At 37.0% G+C, this 18,065-nt stretch overlaps 1 protein-coding gene across 16 annotated transcripts in view; it reads right to left on the reverse strand.

Moving 5' to 3' along the window:
- Positions 1-18,065, reverse strand: part of PPHLN1 (periphilin 1) — a 164,152-nt gene that overhangs the window by 20,879 nt on the left and 125,208 nt on the right. For 5 of the 16 annotated variants that reach the window (XM_081593690.1, XM_081593685.1, XM_081593680.1 and 2 more), the window contains one exon: positions 150-315. The exons of the other annotated variants lie outside the window; for them this stretch is intronic. In XM_081593690.1, the coding sequence (XP_081449816.1) occupies positions 150-315 (166 nt within the window). The remainder of the gene's footprint in view (positions 1-149; positions 316-18,065) is intronic. 16 annotated transcript variants of the gene reach the window in all.

Here is an 18,065-nt window from a genome sequence, read left to right on the forward strand (position 1 = left end):
TTTTAGCTGGCAAAATCACTAAGATAGGAGTGATCAGTATATTTTAGGTAAGAATAACCAGAAAAACCAGAAAGTAAATCTTTGGATTGGCAGCATTGAATACTTAATTGCTTCATATAAAATAATGGTCAAAAGGCTGGCCATCTTACCACAAGAGCCAAAAGAAACAGCAGGCTGTGGTTTCCCCTTTATCCTTACTCCATTCAAGATTATCATGTACTCACGTAGATACAACATAGACAGAACATTTTCAGGTAAACACATCCAGGAAAAATTCATTAAACCATTTCTTTCCTCACACGTATTTTCAGTGTCCTATGTCAACAAAAAGCATAAACATCAAAATGTGGCCTCACTCTGAGGTTTCAGTGTGCATACTTCATGTTATAGTAATTACTAGGCCAGAAATTATTTTTGATGGTTAGGACTTGATTTCCTGAGAAAACACAAAATCATCTGTGAAAATTAATTGCTAAAATAGTCTACTATTAAAAAGGACTGCTTACATGCTTTCAGAGGCACCATAATCCCAAAATCTAACTCTGTTATACACCTCCTTATTTCTTGGTTTGGCTGTTTCTATTTATTGTAAACTTGCTCACAGAAGTCATCATCCTATTGGCTTCCAAGATCTGACTCAAATAAATTCTTTAATAAAATCTTAGCTACTAAAATATTCTTATCATCTACCAAAAATACCCTCCACCATACATTTTTCAGGGTTTTATCTGCTCTCATATATGCCACTTGCATTTCCTTGACTGCTTTTCTACTTTAATTTATTCAAAATTCTGTTCAAGGTATATTTCACAAAACTTTTCCAGCTACTTGAAATATCTAAGAAGCATACATTTATTTCTGGCCATCCTACCTCCATCATATTGAGGGCAAATACAATTTATTGTGCTTCCTCTATAACCGTCTCCCATTAGGTATAAGGCTGGGAACAAAATGGATCTTTAAATTCTTTCTGACTGATTTAAAGACTTAACATCATATATTCTGGCCTTGGCTCAAACTTTAATGAAACATTCTGTCCATCCTTCCAACTGATCCTACATGCACATTTTGAGATTAGTAAATGAATTTGTTCATAATGGTTGTCAATGAATACTGTTCCTTGATCAAGTAAATATAATAATTAAATTTGTAATTGATTGAACATTACAAGGAAGGTTTAACCAAACCCTCTCACCCCCTCCAGTCTGTAGGAATCAGTACTATCAGGCCAAGCAACTAACTGGGTAGGGACACAGCCCCACTAACCAGCAGATGGGCTGACCCCAAGCCCACAGTTGCCCTTGGACATGGCTCTGCCCAGCAGAGGGCCCCAGAACTGGTCTCATGCACCAGTGTGCAGGCATAAGACCCAAGATGCCCGGGAACTGCAGCCAGAGTACCAGGACATGCTAAGAGGCAGGCACCAGCCATATGATCTTCTAGATCCCAACTCCGCCCACCAGTGAACCAGCACTAACCCCAGGGCCCACAAGGGTCCTACAACTGGTCACCTCACGATACAGCCCCACCAACCAGCAGAGGGCAATCTCTGGACAACAGAACCTGGCAAACAAACTGTGCTTACCAGACTGCCAAGAGTAGTCAGCCCACCACAGCCCACATAGAAGGTATCCCTAGAGCATATAAAGAAGAGTGCACTGCTGGGATTCCCAGGATGTCTCCTACAAAAGGTCATTTCTTCAAGGTCAGAAAATATAATCAATCTACCAGATACATAGAAACAAAAACACCAATTATGCAAAATGAGGCAACAGAGGAACATGTTACAAATGAAGGAACAAGATAAAATACCAGAAGAACAACCAAGTGAAGTGGAGACAGGCAATCTACCTGAGAAAGAGCACAAGGTAACAGTTGTAAAAATAAACAAAGAACCAGGGAGAAGAATGAATGAACCAAGTGAGAAACTAGAAGTTTCTAAGAAAGAGAAAATATAAAGAACTAAACACAGATGAATACCACACCTGAAAGGAAAAATACACTAGAAGGAACAGAAGACTAAATGATACAGAAAACAGATTAGTGAGCTGGAAGACAGAGCAGTGGCAATCACTAAAGCTGAACAGAAACAAACAAAAAAAAAAGAAATTAGGACAGTTTAAGACACCACTGAGACAACATCAAGTCCCAGAAAGAGAAGAGACAGACAGAAAGAAGCAGGGAACATATTTGCAGACATTGGGAAAAGAAACAAACATCCAAGTCCAGGAAGCACAGAGAATTCTAAACAGGCTAAATCACAAAAGGACCACGCCAAGACACACTACAATTCAAATGGAAAAACGGAAAAGAGAATATTAACAGCAATAAAGGAGAGAGTCAATACAGCTGTGGAGGAGTGGGAGGCACAAACTTCTAAGTATAATACAGCTTTAAGAATGTATTGTACAACACAGAAAGAAAAGTGAAGTCGCTCAGTCGTGTCCGACTCTTTGCGACCCCAGGGACTGTAGCCTACCAGGCTCCTCCGTCCATGGGATTTTCCAGGCAAGAATACTGAAATGGGTTGCCATTTCCTTCTCCAGGGGATCTTCCAGACCCAGGGATTGAACCCAGGTCTCCCGCATTGTGGGCACATGCTTTACCATATGAGCCACTAGGGAAGCCCTGTACAACACATGGAATATAGCAAATATTTTGTAATAACTGTAAATGGAAGGTAATCTTTAAAATGTTGTATAGAAGGTTAAAAATATTTTTAATAAATTAATTTTTAAAAAACAATAAAATAAAAGCAGCAAGTGAAAGAAACAAAAAACACACAAGGGAACTCCCATAAGGATATCAGTTAACTTTTCAGCTGAAATTCTGCAGGCCAGAAGGGAGTGGCATCATATATATAAAGTAAGAAAGGGAAAAACATACAACAAAGAATATTCAACTGGAGGAAACTTCCATTCAGATTTGAGGAGAGATCAAATATTTCAAAGACAGGCAAAAGGGAAGAGTTCAGCACCACCAAACAAGCTTTACAAGAATTGTTAAAGGGATTTCTGTGATCAAAAAAGAATATAGCACAACTAGGGGGAAAAAATACATTTGAAATGAAAATTACAAAAGGAAAAAGCTCATCAATAAGGGCAAATATATACAATGAAGGTAGTAAATCAATTGCGGACAAAGGAAGAAGGAAAGTTTAAAGACAAAAGTAACTATCATCTATGTCCACAATAAACATTTAAGGGATTCACAAATCAGACATGAAAAATATGGTGTCAAAAACAATAATCACAAGGGAAGGAAAGTAAAAATGAAGGGTTGTTAAAATGTGCTTGAAATTAAGAAATCAGCAAATTAAAATAATCACATATATAGAGTCTGCTACAGGAAAACTTATGCTACTCATAAACCAAAGATCTAAGACACACACACACACACAAAGAAAAGAAGTCAAACGGAACATTAACGACAGTCATCAAATCACAAAAGAATAAAAGGAACAAAAAAAACTACAAAACAACCCTAAAACAGTGAACAAAAATAGCAGAAAGTATATAGATATCAATAATTACTTTAAAAGTAAATGGATTAAATGCTCCAATCAAAAGACAAAGAAGCTGAATGGATAAAAAAACAATACCTGTATATATGCTGTGTGTAAGAGATTCATTTCATACCTAAACATATGCAGCGTGAAAGTGAGGAGATGGAGAAAGGTAACCCATGCAAATGGAAATCAAAACAAAGCTGGGGTAGCAATACCTGTATCAGACAAAATAGACTTTAAAACAAGGACTGAAACAAGAGATAAAGAAGGAAAATACATAACAATCAAGGAAACAATCCAAGGGGATATATCAATTGTGTATGTATATGCCGCCAACAAAGGAATACCTAAATACATAAAGCAAATATTTACAAACATAAAAGGAGAAATGGACAGTACACAATAGCAGTAGGGTACTTTAGCACTCTATTTACATCAATGGACAGATCATACAGACAGAAAATAAATAAGGGAAACACTGACCTTAAATGGCACTTTATATGAAATTACTGGATATATAGAGAGCATTTCATCCAAAAGAAACAGAATACACATACATGTGCACAAGGAACATTCTCCAGGACAGACAATATGCAAGGCCACAAAAGAAACCTCAGTAAATTTAAAAAACCTGAAATCATATCAGGCATTCTTTTCCGACCCCCAACAATGAGACTAGAAACCAACTACAAGAAAAAAATTGCAGAAACACAAACATGTGGAGGCTAAAAAATATGCTACTGAAAAACCAATAGATCACTGAAGAAATCAAAGAGGAGATAAGAAAATACCTAAAGGCAAATGAAAACAAAAACACAATGATCTAAAACCTTTGGGATGCAGCAAAAACAGTTCTAACAGGGAAGTCTATAGTGATACAAGCCTATCAAAAAACAAGAAAAAATATCAAATAAACAACCTAACCTTAAAGCTAAACAAATTAGGGAAAGAACAAACAAAACCAAAAGTTAGTAGAAGGAACATAATCATAAAGATCAGAGCAGAAATAAACAAAAGACACTTAAAAAAAAAAGTCAAAGAATCAATCAAACTAAAAACTAGTTCTTTGAAAGGATAAACAAATTTGATAAATCTTAATCCAGACTCCACAAGAAAAAAAAAGGAAGAGGGCCCAAATCTGTAAAATCAGAAACGAAAAAGAAGTTACAAGTGACACCAACAACAAGGCAAAGAAACGTAAGCAACTACAATGAACAATTATATGCCTCAAAATGGACAACCTAGAAGAAAGGGACAAACTCCTGGAAATGTACAATTCCCTAAGACTGAACCAGGAGGAAACAGAAGATATGAACAGACCAATTATTACAAAATTTGAATCAGTAATTTAAAAAAATTCCAGCAAACTATAAAGTCCAGGATCAAATGGCTTCAGACACCTGTCCTTCTCAACCTACTCCAAAAGATCACAGAGGAAGGAATCCTTCTAAACTCATTCTATGAGCCCAGCATTACCTAGATACCAAAACCAAAAATATCACAAACAAAAGAAAACTACAGATATTCCTGATGAACATATGAGATAGTTAAAGCTTAAGCAGGCAGTCCAAGGCATTAAAGGAGGAAGCAGCAAACATTCTTTTATACATTCTTTTGCCTTACTCATGTAGCATGTGTTTCTTTTAAGCCCTGTACTGGTATTGCAACAATATATCTTGCCTGAGACAACTGGCTACACAGTAGTAATACATCTTACTCATGGAAAATGCTTTTCTAAGTAATGCTCAAAATTCTCCAAGCCAGGCTTCAGCAATACGTGAACCGTGAACTTCCAGATGTTCAAGCTGGTTTTAGAAAAGGCACAGGAACCAGAGATCAAATTGCCAACACCCTCTGGATCATCGAAAAAGCAAGAGAGTTCCAGAAAAACATCTACTTCTGCTTTATTGACTATGCCAAAGCCTTTGACTGTGTGGATCACAATAAACTGTGGAAAATTCTGAAAGAGCTGGGAATACCAGACCACCTGACCTGCCTCTTGAGAAACCTGTATGCAGGTCAGGAAGCAACAGTTAGAACTGGACATGGAACAACAGACTGGTTCCAAATAGGAAAAGGAGTACGTCAAGGCTGTATATTGTCACCCTGCTTATTTAACTTATATGCAGAGTACATCATGAGAAACGCTGGGCTGGAAGAAACACAAGCTGGAATCAAAATTGCCAGGAGAAATATCAATAACCTCAGACATGCAGATGAGACCTCCCTTATGGCAAAGTGAAGCGGAACTAAAAAACCCTCTTGATGAAAGTGAAAGAGGAGAGTGAAAAAGTTGGCTTAAAGCTCAATGTTTAGAAAACTAAGATCATGGCATCTGGTCCCATCACTTCATGGGAAATAGATGGGGAAACAGTGGAAACAGTGAGAGATTTTATTTTGGGGGGCTCCAAAATCACTGCAGATGGTAACTGCAGCCATGAAATTAAAAGACACTTGCTCCTTGGAAGAAAAGCTATAACCAACCTAGACAGCATATTAAAAAACAGAGACATTACTTTGCCAACAAAGGTCCATCTAGCCAAAGCTATGGTTTTCCCAGTAGTCACGTATGGATGTGAGAGTTGGATTATAAAGAAAGCTGAGTGTCGAAGAATTGATGCTTTTGAGCTGTGGTGTTGGAGAAGGCTCTTGAGAGTCCCTTGGACAGTAAGGAGATCCAACCAGTCCATCCTAAAGGAAATCAGTCCTGAATATTCATTGGAAGGACTGATGCTGAACTTGACACTCCAACACTTTGGCCACCTGATGTGAAGAACTGACTTGTTGGAAAAGACTGTGATGCTGGGAAAGATTGAAGGTGGGAGGAGAAGGGATGAGGATGAGGATGAGATGGTTAGATGGCATCATCGACTCAACGGACATGAGTTTGAGTAAACTCCAGGTGTTGGTGATGGACAGGGAGGCCTGGAGTGCTACAGTCCGTAGGGTCACAAAGTGTTGGACACGACTGAGTAACTGAACTGAACTGAAACTCATTTCCTTTCCACCTCAAAAATGCTTGATTCTCCTTTGCCCTAGTCCCGGGAAAAAGTTTCTCTAAATTTTCAAGGTTAAGTCCTTCTGTCTCTGCTATTGATAGCCTCTCTTGCTTTATCAATTATTTCATCTGTTTTTTATCTCACTCTCTCTCCTATTACCTTTACCCTTTCACAAATGGTCAAAAGTAAGTAAGTAAATAAATAAATAAGGGACTAAGTTTTGTTTGTTCTCCCGCCACCTGCTCAGACACACTAGTTCTCCATTGCTGACTCCACCAATCTAATTCAGGCTCTCACCACCCCCTACCTAAAGATTAGCCAAACAGTTGTCCACATCCAAACCCATCTTCAAAAAAAAATCATGATCCTAATTCTCATGAATCTGAAATTCATCCACAAATCATACTCCCTATCAATAGAATTCAAACTCTTTTTTTTCCTGGTCCTTAAATTTTTCAACAATCTGGCTAAAATTTTCAACCTGGTTGAAAAGATTTTTCCTTGTTAAATTTTTCAACCAAACCTCCTCAGAAAACCATCTTGGGCTTGCTATCTACTATCTTTTCCCTACCAAGAAATTTCTATAAAATACAGTCTATAATCACACCATTTCTCATGCTACCTTAGTCTGTTGTCTTCTACTTGGAGACTGTGCCCTTTAACTTGTGGGACCTACACTAACTCTGAATGGTTAACTGCAGTACAGAATTGGACTGCAGTTCATCAGTACACCAAATGAAAAAATACTTTCTTCATGATTTGTATCCTTTATAACAAAACTCTAATCAGAAGTTTACCACTTTTCTGAGTTCTGTCAGTTGTTTTAGCATATAACTGAACTCGATGAGATCATGGGAACACCTAAATTTGCAGCCAATTTGTAATGAATTGACTTGGGATCAGTTTGTTACCAGCCACCCAAAGTACAGCCAGCTGATATCTAAAGTAAGGACAGTCTTGTTGGACTCTTGGAGTCTGCACTAACTCTGGGTGGTGAGTGACAGAACTGAATTGCAGTTTACCAGTTGGGACTGAAACAAAATACTTCCTCCCAAAGTCTTTCTATCAAATCAAGACAAAATTCTTAAGCCCATTACTCAAGACTATTCAAGATACTTCTAATACACCACAGGAAATAAAATTTTGTCAACACTTATTCTACGATATCGGAGAAGGCAATGGCACCCCACTCCAGTACTCTTGCCTGGAAAATCCCATGGATGGAGGAGCCTGGTAGGCTGCAGTCTATGGGGTCACAAAGAGTCGGACATGACTGAGCGACTTCACTTTCACTTTTCACTTTCATGCATTGGAGAAGGAAATGGCACCCCACTCCAGTATTCTTGCCTGGAGAATCCCAGGGATGGGGGAGCCTGGTGGGCTGCCATCTATGGGGCCGCACAGAGTCGGACACGACTGAAGCAACTTAGCAGCAGTAGCAGCATTATACAGTATCATTGCAATAAATGCTGTGGCTGGGAAGTGAATAGGAAAATGAAGGGTATGGGGGAGAGATCAAAAAATATTCATGTAGAGATGGCCAACAGGCACATAAAAAATGCTCATTATTGCTGTTAGAGAAAAGCAAATCAAAACTATAATGAGGTACCACCTCACATTGGTCAGAATGGCCATCCTTCAAAAACCTACAAATAATAAATGCAATGCTGGAGACAGTGTGGAGAGAAGGGAGCCCTCTTACACTGTTGGCAGGAATGTAAATTGGTGCAGTCACTTCAGAGAACTATACAGAGGTTCCTTAAAAAACTAGAAATAGAGCTACCATATGACCCTGCAATCCCACTCCTGGGCACATATCTAGAGAAAAACATGATCTGAAAGGATACATGCATCCCAACGTTCATTGCAGCACTGTTCACAACAGCCAAGACATGGAAGCAACCTAAATGTCCATCGACAGAGGAATGGATAAGGAAGATGTGGTACAGATATAAATGGAATATTACTCAGTCATTAGAAAGAATGAAATGCCATTTGCAGCAACACAGATGGACTTAGAGATTATCATACTAAGTGAAGTGAGAAAAAGAAAGACAAACACCATATGATATTACTTATAAGTGGAATCTAAGATACGACACAAATAAACTTATCTACAAAACCAGAAACACACTCACAGACACAGAACAGACTTGCGGTTGCCAATGGGGGTAGGGTAGGAGGGAAGGATTGGGAGTTTGGGATTAGTAAATGCAAACTATTATTATTAAAAAGAACATACGTGTGTGTGTATAACTGAGTCAATTTGCTGTACAGCAGAAATTAACACAACACTGTCAATAAATTTTTTTAAACACATCAGCTATATGTCAATAGAAATTTTTAAAAAGCAGAAACCTAAAAAAAAAAATTCATTTAAAAGCATAGCTAAACTCTTAAAATAAGTAAAAGGAATTGCCAGAAGTCATAAATGAAGAAAGAAAAGAAGCAAGAAACCAGAGTGCTATACTAGTATCATGAATCATGGCTGCCCTGAAGAGTCAAGAACTCAAAGCCTAGCAGGGAATGAGAAACACAACTTCTGGCTCATTTAAGACAGAACAGGATTTAAGCCCTCTGTATAAAGCTAAGATTTTTGTGAAAAGGTTGAACTAGAAAAAAACAAAAATCACCTGTCAGTAAAAGAAAATGACAGGGTAACTTCTCTGCCCTGGTCTGATCTCTTGAGGTGAGGAGATACAGTTTCCTCTGAAAATTCTTAAGTGCAGTCTTCCTTCATATGAAGTTCTAAATATAATCTCACAACTCCAAAATACATATTACATGAGAGAACATGCTACCATAAGCAAGAGTCAGCAGAAACAACAGCTGGATTAAAGACCTGAGACTTCAGATATTAAAACTACCAGTTATAGAAAATAAGACGTTTAAAGAAATGGGGGAATGAAAACATAAGCAATAAACAATCTAATTCTACGTAAATATACAAAAATAAAATCAAATTGAACTTCTAAAAGTAGAAAATATTAAATGAAATTAAGAACTCAATGATAGGTTGAACAACAAATTAGATACAACTGAAGACTCAGAGGTTGTAAGTAATAACCCATATTATTAACTGAACAAAATACTCACAATATCTACTAGAAAAAGATAGACAAGATGAAGGAAAAATTTAAGAGAAATTAAAGATGGGATGAAAAAAAGTCTACCTATGTCCAACTAGAGTACATAAAAATAGAAATAGAGGATACTCAAAATTCAAAGAGTTAACAATTTATAATTTTCTAGCTCTAATGAAAAATGTAAATTCTCAGAAAGCATAAGTTATCTTACACAGAACAAATTTTAAAACATCCATATCTAGACACATTACAGTGAAAATGTACTTAAATAAATTTTAGGATAAAAATCTCTTCCTTGTCCCTTCACAGACTGTTGTAAAGGTCTATTTTTCACATCAATAATAGTTTTTATATCAGTCTTCCAATATATATATATTTTAGTCACGAGTAATAACTTTATAAGAAATGTTCTCATAGAGGATTATAGTATGTGAAAACCAATCAAATCTGTCTGTATTTTTTCAACAAAATGAATGAGGATGGTTTTCCTTCTTCCTTTAGCTCCCAATCTCTTGAAGGGAAAGATTCCTGAAGCTAAAATGGCTGAGAAAAACTATATGGCATTGCTTCTAGTTTCATTCATTCAACTGTTAAAATACTGTGCATCTACTGTAGGCAAGGAACTCTGGATGTTACAAAGGTGATTAATTGCCAACTATCCTTTTAGCCTATTAAAAAGACAAACAGCACCCTGGTTGAACATATACTAACTGTGAGTAGGAGGAAAAGATGTTACTAACTTTTGGCTGTGTAACTTTCACAGGCAAACAACAGTTGGCTGTGCAACTGATGAATTTAGTGAATAAAGTTTTAGCATAAATAAAACAAAATTGAGAAACGTAAACATGCTGCAAACAACTTGTCCTCCCTTAATACCTGGTTTCAACTAAAAAGCCAACTAATTTAATATTTTTTACACTTTTGCTTTGCACGAGGCCACAACCTCTTTCACAATTACAATCATTAAAACAATGGAATGGAAAATATTTTTATGTAAGAACAAATTCTAGTAAGAGAGACTCACTTGATGAAAGTGACAGGAGGGGTCATTTTTGTCCTCCTTGATTTCAATGCCATTATTTATAATTTCAACCCATCCACAAAGATTATGATTTAACATACAAGACTACCAAAAGAAACAGATTATTTTTCAGTGTGATTTATAAGTTACCCGGTCAGAGTTTGGGTATGTATCCTCAATTTCTATTTTTATGTACTCCAGTTGGACATAGGTAGACTTTCTTCATCTCTTTTATTTTCTTAATTTTTTTTTCATCTTTTTCTACTTGAAATTATGGGTATTTTGTTCTTGTAAGCACACAAGATTTAACACTTTTCATATACCATAAAGAATAGTACAAAGCAACAACAGCAGTCATGTTGATACTGACAATACACTAAGCAACTTAAATAAATACACTCATTTAATTCTACCTTTACTATGAAGTGGGTATATCACCATCCCCAAGACAGTACTGAGGGAAAAAAGCTGACTTTTCCAAAAAAGCACAGCAATTGGATCAACTGGGATTCAAGCCAAATTCCCTAATTCACAGTTCCTGCACTACTCTGACTTCTAAAATACTGCAGCTGCACTGCAGTAATGCTCCACAAATCCTTCTACTAAGTATACAGAAGTCCATAGTGTGTGCACTAGAAACTATTGAGTCATTGTCCTTCAGGCAGAAGAAAATGATCCTTGATGGAAGCTGGATATGTAAGAAGCAATGAAAATAACAAAAGGGTAAATACTAAATAAGTATTAACTGCATAAAATACTATTAAGTATCTGGTGGGATTTAAAATACATATGGCAGTAAAATACAAACTAAATCAAATCAATCAAGAGGAAGTTCAATGGAGTTCAAGTGCTCTAAGATGCTTTCACTGATCATCAAGAAGTAAAAAGTACTATTTTAGATTAGATTTCAATAAGTCAAGGATGTATGGTATAAAAGCATGTGTAACTACAAAGAAAATGGGAGGTGAATAATAAATTTAAACACTCCAAAGAAAGGAAAAAGGACAATGAAATAAGAACTACTAAACATAAACATATCAGCAACTACAGTAAATGGAAATGATTCAAGTAAAAAATATATATCAAAATGGATTTTTTAAAACTCAACTATATGTTGCTTATAAGAGAGAGTTATTTCTCTTGAATACAAGAATAAAAGTAACATGACAAAAAAAGATTATATAACAAAACTAATGTAGATAAACATGAGACATTAGAGATTAAGGGCACTATTTCATAAAGATATAAAATAATTCTAAGCTCATATGCAAATAACATCATAGCCTTAATATATAAAAGGAATAGAAACATTTAAAAGAGATATGAGAATCCACAAATATATTTGAAGGTTTGACACAACTCTTTCAGAAACTGTTAAGACAAGCAAAATCAATAAGGATATATGAGTTGACATAATGATAAACTTTAGCTAGCTGACATACTAATAATGCAATGCACTCAACAAATAAAAAATATACCTTCTTTTCAAGTACATAGAACACTCAGAAAAACTGACCGTGTGTATAGCCACACTGCAAGTTACAACAAATTTCACAGGACTAAAACCCTAAAGAATATGTTTTCTGACTACAGTGGTTTTGAATTCAAAATTAAAAAAAAAAAAACCCACAAAATTGCCATATGTCCAGAAACTAAGAAATAGTCTAAATAACTCTAAATAAGAAAACTCCATGGAACATTAGGAAAACATTCTAAACTGAATGACAATACATCAAACTTTGGAAGATGAGTTAATGTCATGTTGAAAGGGAATTCATAGGCTAAAAGAAAAGCTACAAATCAGTAACTATCTAGTTCAAAAATTTTTTCAACAACAACAATTTAACCAAAAAATATAGAAGAAAAAGAACAACAAAGGCAGAACATAATGAAATATAAAATCAAAACAAGAAAAAAAAAAGAACAAAACCAAAAGCTGGTTCTTTGAAAAAGACTAGTGACTCACTTCCAATCAACAGAACAAGGAAGAAGTAAAGGACAGTATGTGACTCAAGAGAACAGAACAAAAAAGGCAGCAAAGTATTACTTTTTTTCCTCTCACTCTTGGGTCACTAGCTCTAGGGGAGGCCATGATGCCACTGAAACTCGTGCCAACACCTACATGAGTGAGCTTGAAAGTGGATCTTCCAACTCTAGTCACATCTTGAGAAACTATACCACTTGCTATCAGCTTGACTGCAACCTCTTGAGAAATGCTGAGCCTGGATCCCAACAGGCTTTGTCTATTATACCTGAGAACTTAAGAAACCAATTCTAAAGTTTCTACAGAAATTCACAGTTCCAAGTACAGGAACGCATGAGGAAAAAAAAAAAAACAGGGAGAATTAGCTCTACTGGATATCAAGACTTATTATAATGCTCCAGTAATGACAGTGTGACACTGTTGCAAGCATCAACAGACCAATGGAATTGAAAAGAGACCATAAACAGATTCACACATATATGGACACCTCACTTACTACACAGGTGTCAGTGCAGAACACTGAGGAACATACGGTCTTTCCAAGAGATACTTCAGGGTCAAATGGATATCAACGTGGAAAGCAATGAAACTTGATCCCAGCTACACTTAACATACACTACACATAAAATCACTTTCAGATGGATGCAACTCAATGTAAAAGACAAAACAGAAAAGCTTCTAGAAGACAATAACAGAGAAAGATATCTTAAATAGGAGACAAAAGATATTGCTTTCCTTTAGTCTTAGAAAAAGACTAAAAAGTCTGGACTAGATTAAAAGTAAGAATTTTTATTCCTCCAAAGACATCAAAAGAATGAAAAAGCAAGCCACAAAATGGGAAAAGATACCGGCAACACATGTAACTAACAAAGGGCCTGTATTCAGAATATATAAAGAACTTCCACATACCAGTCAAAAAAACAAAAACAAAAGAATTTAACAGGAAAACAGCAAGAATCTCAACAGGTACTTTACAGAAGAGGAAATCTATGTGCCAATAACTATATGAAAATATCCTCAGCATCATCTGTAATCAGGGAAATGCAAATTAAAACCAAAAGGAGCTACATTACATATAACAATATCAGTTAAGTCGCTCAGTCGAGTCCGACTCTTTGCGACCCCATGAATCGCAGCACGCCAGGCCTCCCTGTCCATCACCAACTCCCGGAGTCTACCCAAACCCATGTCCATCGAGTCGGTGATACCATCCAACCATCTCGTCCTCTGTCATCCCCTACTCCTCCTGCCCCCAATCCTTCCCAGCATTAGGGTCTTTTCCAATGAGTCAACTCTTCGCATGAGGTGGCCAAAGTATTGGAGTGTCAGCTTCAACATCAGTCCTTCCAATGAACACCCAGGATTGATCTCCTTTAGGATGGACTGGTTGGATCTCCTTGCAGTCCAAGGGACTCTCAAGAGTTTTCTCCAACACCACAGTTCAAAAGCACCAATTTTTCGGCGCTCAGCTTTCTTCACTGTCCAAATCTCACATCCATACATGACTACTGGAAAAACCATAGCCTTGACTAGACGGACCTTTGTTGGCAAAGTAATGTCTCTGCTTTTAAATATGCTATCCAGGTTGGTCATAATCTTCCTTCCAAGGAGTAAGCATCTTTTAATTTCATGGCTGCAGTCACCATCAGCAGTGATTCTGGAGCCCAAAAAAATAAAGCCTGACACTGTTTCCACTGTTTCCCCATCTATTTCCCATGAAGTGATGGGACCAGATGCCATGATCTTAGTTTTCTGAACTTTGAGTTTTAAGCCAACTTTTTCACTCTCCTCTTTCACTTTCACCAACAGGCTCTTTAGTTTCTCTTCATTTTCTGCCATAAGGGTGGTGTCATCTGCATATCTGAGGTTATTGATATTTCTCCCAGCAATCTTGATTCCAGCTGGTGTTTCTTCCAGCCCAGCGTTTCTCATGATGTACCCTGAATATAAGTTAAATAAGCAGGGTGACAATATACAGCCTTGACGTACTCCTTTTCCTATTTGGAACCAGTCTGTTGTTCCATGTCCAGTTCTAACTGTTGCTTCCTGACCTGCATACAGGTTTCTCAAGAGGCAGGTCAGGTGGTCTGGTATTCCCAGCTCTTTCAGAATTTTCCACAGTTTATTGTGATCCACACAGTCAAAGGCTTTGGCATAGTCAATAAAGCAGAAGTAGATGTTTTTCTGGAACTCTCTTGCTTTTTCGATGATCCAGCGGATGTTGGCAATTTGGTCTCTGGTTCCTCTGCCTTTTCTAAAACCAGCTTGAACACCTCGAAGTTCACGGTTCACGTATTGCTGAAGCCTGGCTTGGAGAATTTTGAGTATCACTTTACTAGCATGTGAGATGAGTGCCATTGTGCGGTAGTTTGAGCATTCTTTGGCATTGCCTTTCTTTGGGATTGGAATGAAAACTGACCTTTTCCAGTCCTGTGGCCACTGCTGAGTTTTCCACATTTGCTGGCATATTGAGTGCAGCACTTTCACAGCATCATCTTTCAGGATTTGAAACAGCTCAACTGGAATTCCATCACCTCCACTGGCTTTGTTCGTAATGATGCTTTCTAAGGCCCACTTGACTTCACATTCCAGGATGTCTGGCTCTAGGTGAGTGATCACACCATTGTGATGATCTGGGTCGTGAAGATCTTTTTTGTACAGTTCTTCTGTGTATTCTTGCCACCTCTTCTTAATATCTTCTGCTTCTGTTAGGTCCATACCATTTCTGTCCTTTATCGAGCCCATCTTTGCATGAAATGTTCCCTTGGTATCTCTAATTTTCTTCAAGAGATCTCTAGTCTTTCCCATTCTGTTGTTTTCCTCTATTTCTTTGCATTGATCGCTGAGGAAGGCTTCCTTATCTCTCCTTGCTATTCTTTGGAACTCTGCATTGAGATGGGAATATCTTTCCTTTTCTCCTTTGCTTTTTGCTTTTCTTCTTTACTCAGCTATTTGTAAGGCCTCCTCAGACAGCCATTTTGCTTTCTTGCATTTCTTTTCCATGGGGATGATCTTGATCCCTGTCTCCTGTACGATGTCACGAACCTCTGTCCATAGTTCATCAAGCACTCTGTCTATTAGATCTAGTCCCTTAAATCTATTTGTCATTCATTGATAACAATATCAATGAAACTCATAAACATAATGCTGAACAACAAGATGCTAAGCACAAAATAACATATACTGTATAATTCTATTTATGTAAAGCTCATAAACAGACAAAACTATACTACAGTGTTAGGAATCAATTTAGTGGTTAGTTTGGGAAGGGGGGGTAGTGATTAGGGAGGACGTACAAAGGAACTCCTGGGGTGCTGGTAATCTCTATTTCTTTCCTTAAATGGTAGTTTTCACTAGTGCCTGCTTTGTGAGAAGTCATTTAGGCTAACAGTTATGTTTTGAACACTCTTTCTGTACATGTATTATACATCATTAAAGTAGAGCACATTAGGAATCATAGCAAGAGTTTAACATAACTGAACATCAGCTAACCAGAAAACTGAATGATGCCAAACTACTCATTTCTCCCCCAGTTCAGATAACTGAGGGATTCAGTTCTGAGGTAGACAAAAAAATCTCTAAATATTTGGAGAAACTCTTCTGGCAAATTCAGATAAATAAATATAAATAAAATAGAAATGATATATAATGTATTGTCCAATTTCCTGTACTATTTTCTTTAAAGGCAAAATTTTAAAAAGAGGAAGAATAAGGGGAAAACCAAGACAACAATGTAAGTGACTCCCAACATCAGCTCATTTCTAATGCTTAATTTCAGTTACCTTTAAGTAGAAACATAAGATTATCTTAGTGCAACTTTTAAAACACCTTCTCTAAATGAATTGAAAATATCAATTAACTAATATTGTACTCAGCAAATGAATGTATAAAATAGACAAGTTTGTTACCTTGCTCCTGAATTAAACAACAGTTAAAAGAAGACAGCAGATGTTATAGGAGGGATCACATCTTAAAAATAAGGGATGACAAATGAAGGAGGAAATATAAGAACAATTTATGTTTTAAGAATGGGGAGGGAAAGCAGGGAATTCTAGGGAGAAGGAAACATTAATCTTTTATGGTACTTCTTATGTCTAGAAAAATAGATAAGGTTCAGTGAGATAAAAAAAAAGCAAGCCAAATGGAAAATGTGAAAGGAAAATTAAAAGCCCTCCAAAATAAAACAAAGTATTTCATACTAAAAGTTTCACATTTCATTTTTAACAAATAAAGGGGAAAGCTCCCCAAAACAAAAACAGAATAAAAGAACAAAAGGTAAACAGCCCAAATCCTCACAATGATGAGAAAACAGCCTCTCAGAGTTAAAGTTATACAGGAAACTTGCTATAAAATATTCCTAAGAGGTAATGTGAAAGAGGTCAGTATCTCAAGGTTGCAAAGAAACAAAATAATACTAAACGACAATAAACACTTGTGATTTCCAATATATAAAGGGCTTTCACGTGGAAAGTGAAGGTGAAAGTCGCTCAATTGTGTCTGACTCTTTGTGACACCATGGGCTATACAATTCATGGAATTCTCCAGGCCACAATACTGGAGTGGGTAGCCCTTTCCTTCTCCAGGGGATCTTCCCAACCCAGGGATCGAACCCAGGTCTCTCGCATTGCAGGCAGATTCTTTACCATCTGAGCCACAAAAACTTATTAATTCAGCAGGAAAACAAGAAACTAATCTCATTTAACAAATGAGGAAAAGGCTCTAAAAGGTAAAAGCACTAAATGGAAGCATCCAGCATTTTCTATGTCACATTGGAAATGTGCCTAATGTGAAGTACTCAGAGACTAAGTAAAATTGTCAACTTACAAGAGAGGAACTGAAGAGCAAGTGACAGTAATTTGGAACCACTAGCAAAAATCCTTATCTAACACTGGGTGACAGGAAACAAGGGAGGTAAGAGAAGGAAGCTCATGCATGGGCTTATGCCATGGGGAATACTTGTATTGGGTACTTTTGTTTAAATGGTGACATCCAGGGATAAGGTCCAGGATGGTCACATCTCCTCTGGTACTTACAACATTTTAAGTATGGGTTTTCTAAGACTTGGTATCTGTTTTGTCCAAATTTTATATTTTATGTAAAAATAGTACCTTAATAGACCCCATCTCCATATTTATGGATTTATATCAGGTATAAATACCTTACTTTTCATTAACCATAGAGGTGGAGACACTTGGCTTTGACATTTCAAACATGATACAAACTACCTTCTGAGACAGCTTTCAGATGAAACTCCCTTGTGGCTCAGACAGTACGGTAAAGCATTTGCCTGCAATGCAGGAGACCTGGGTTCGATCCTTGGGTCGGGAAGATCCCGTGGAGACTGAAATGGCAACCCACTCCAGTATTCTTGCCTGGAGAATCCCATGGACAAAGGAGTCTGGCAGGCTACAGCCCATGGGGTCACAAAGAGTCGGACACGACTGAGCAACTAACACACCAACACCCT

Source organism: Giraffa tippelskirchi, chromosome 4 (assembly GCF_054371585.1).
Source record: "Giraffa tippelskirchi isolate mGirTip1 chromosome 4, T2T-mGirTip1v1.2.pri, whole genome shotgun sequence".
Taxonomy (NCBI): Eukaryota; Metazoa; Chordata; class Mammalia; order Artiodactyla; family Giraffidae; genus Giraffa; species Giraffa tippelskirchi.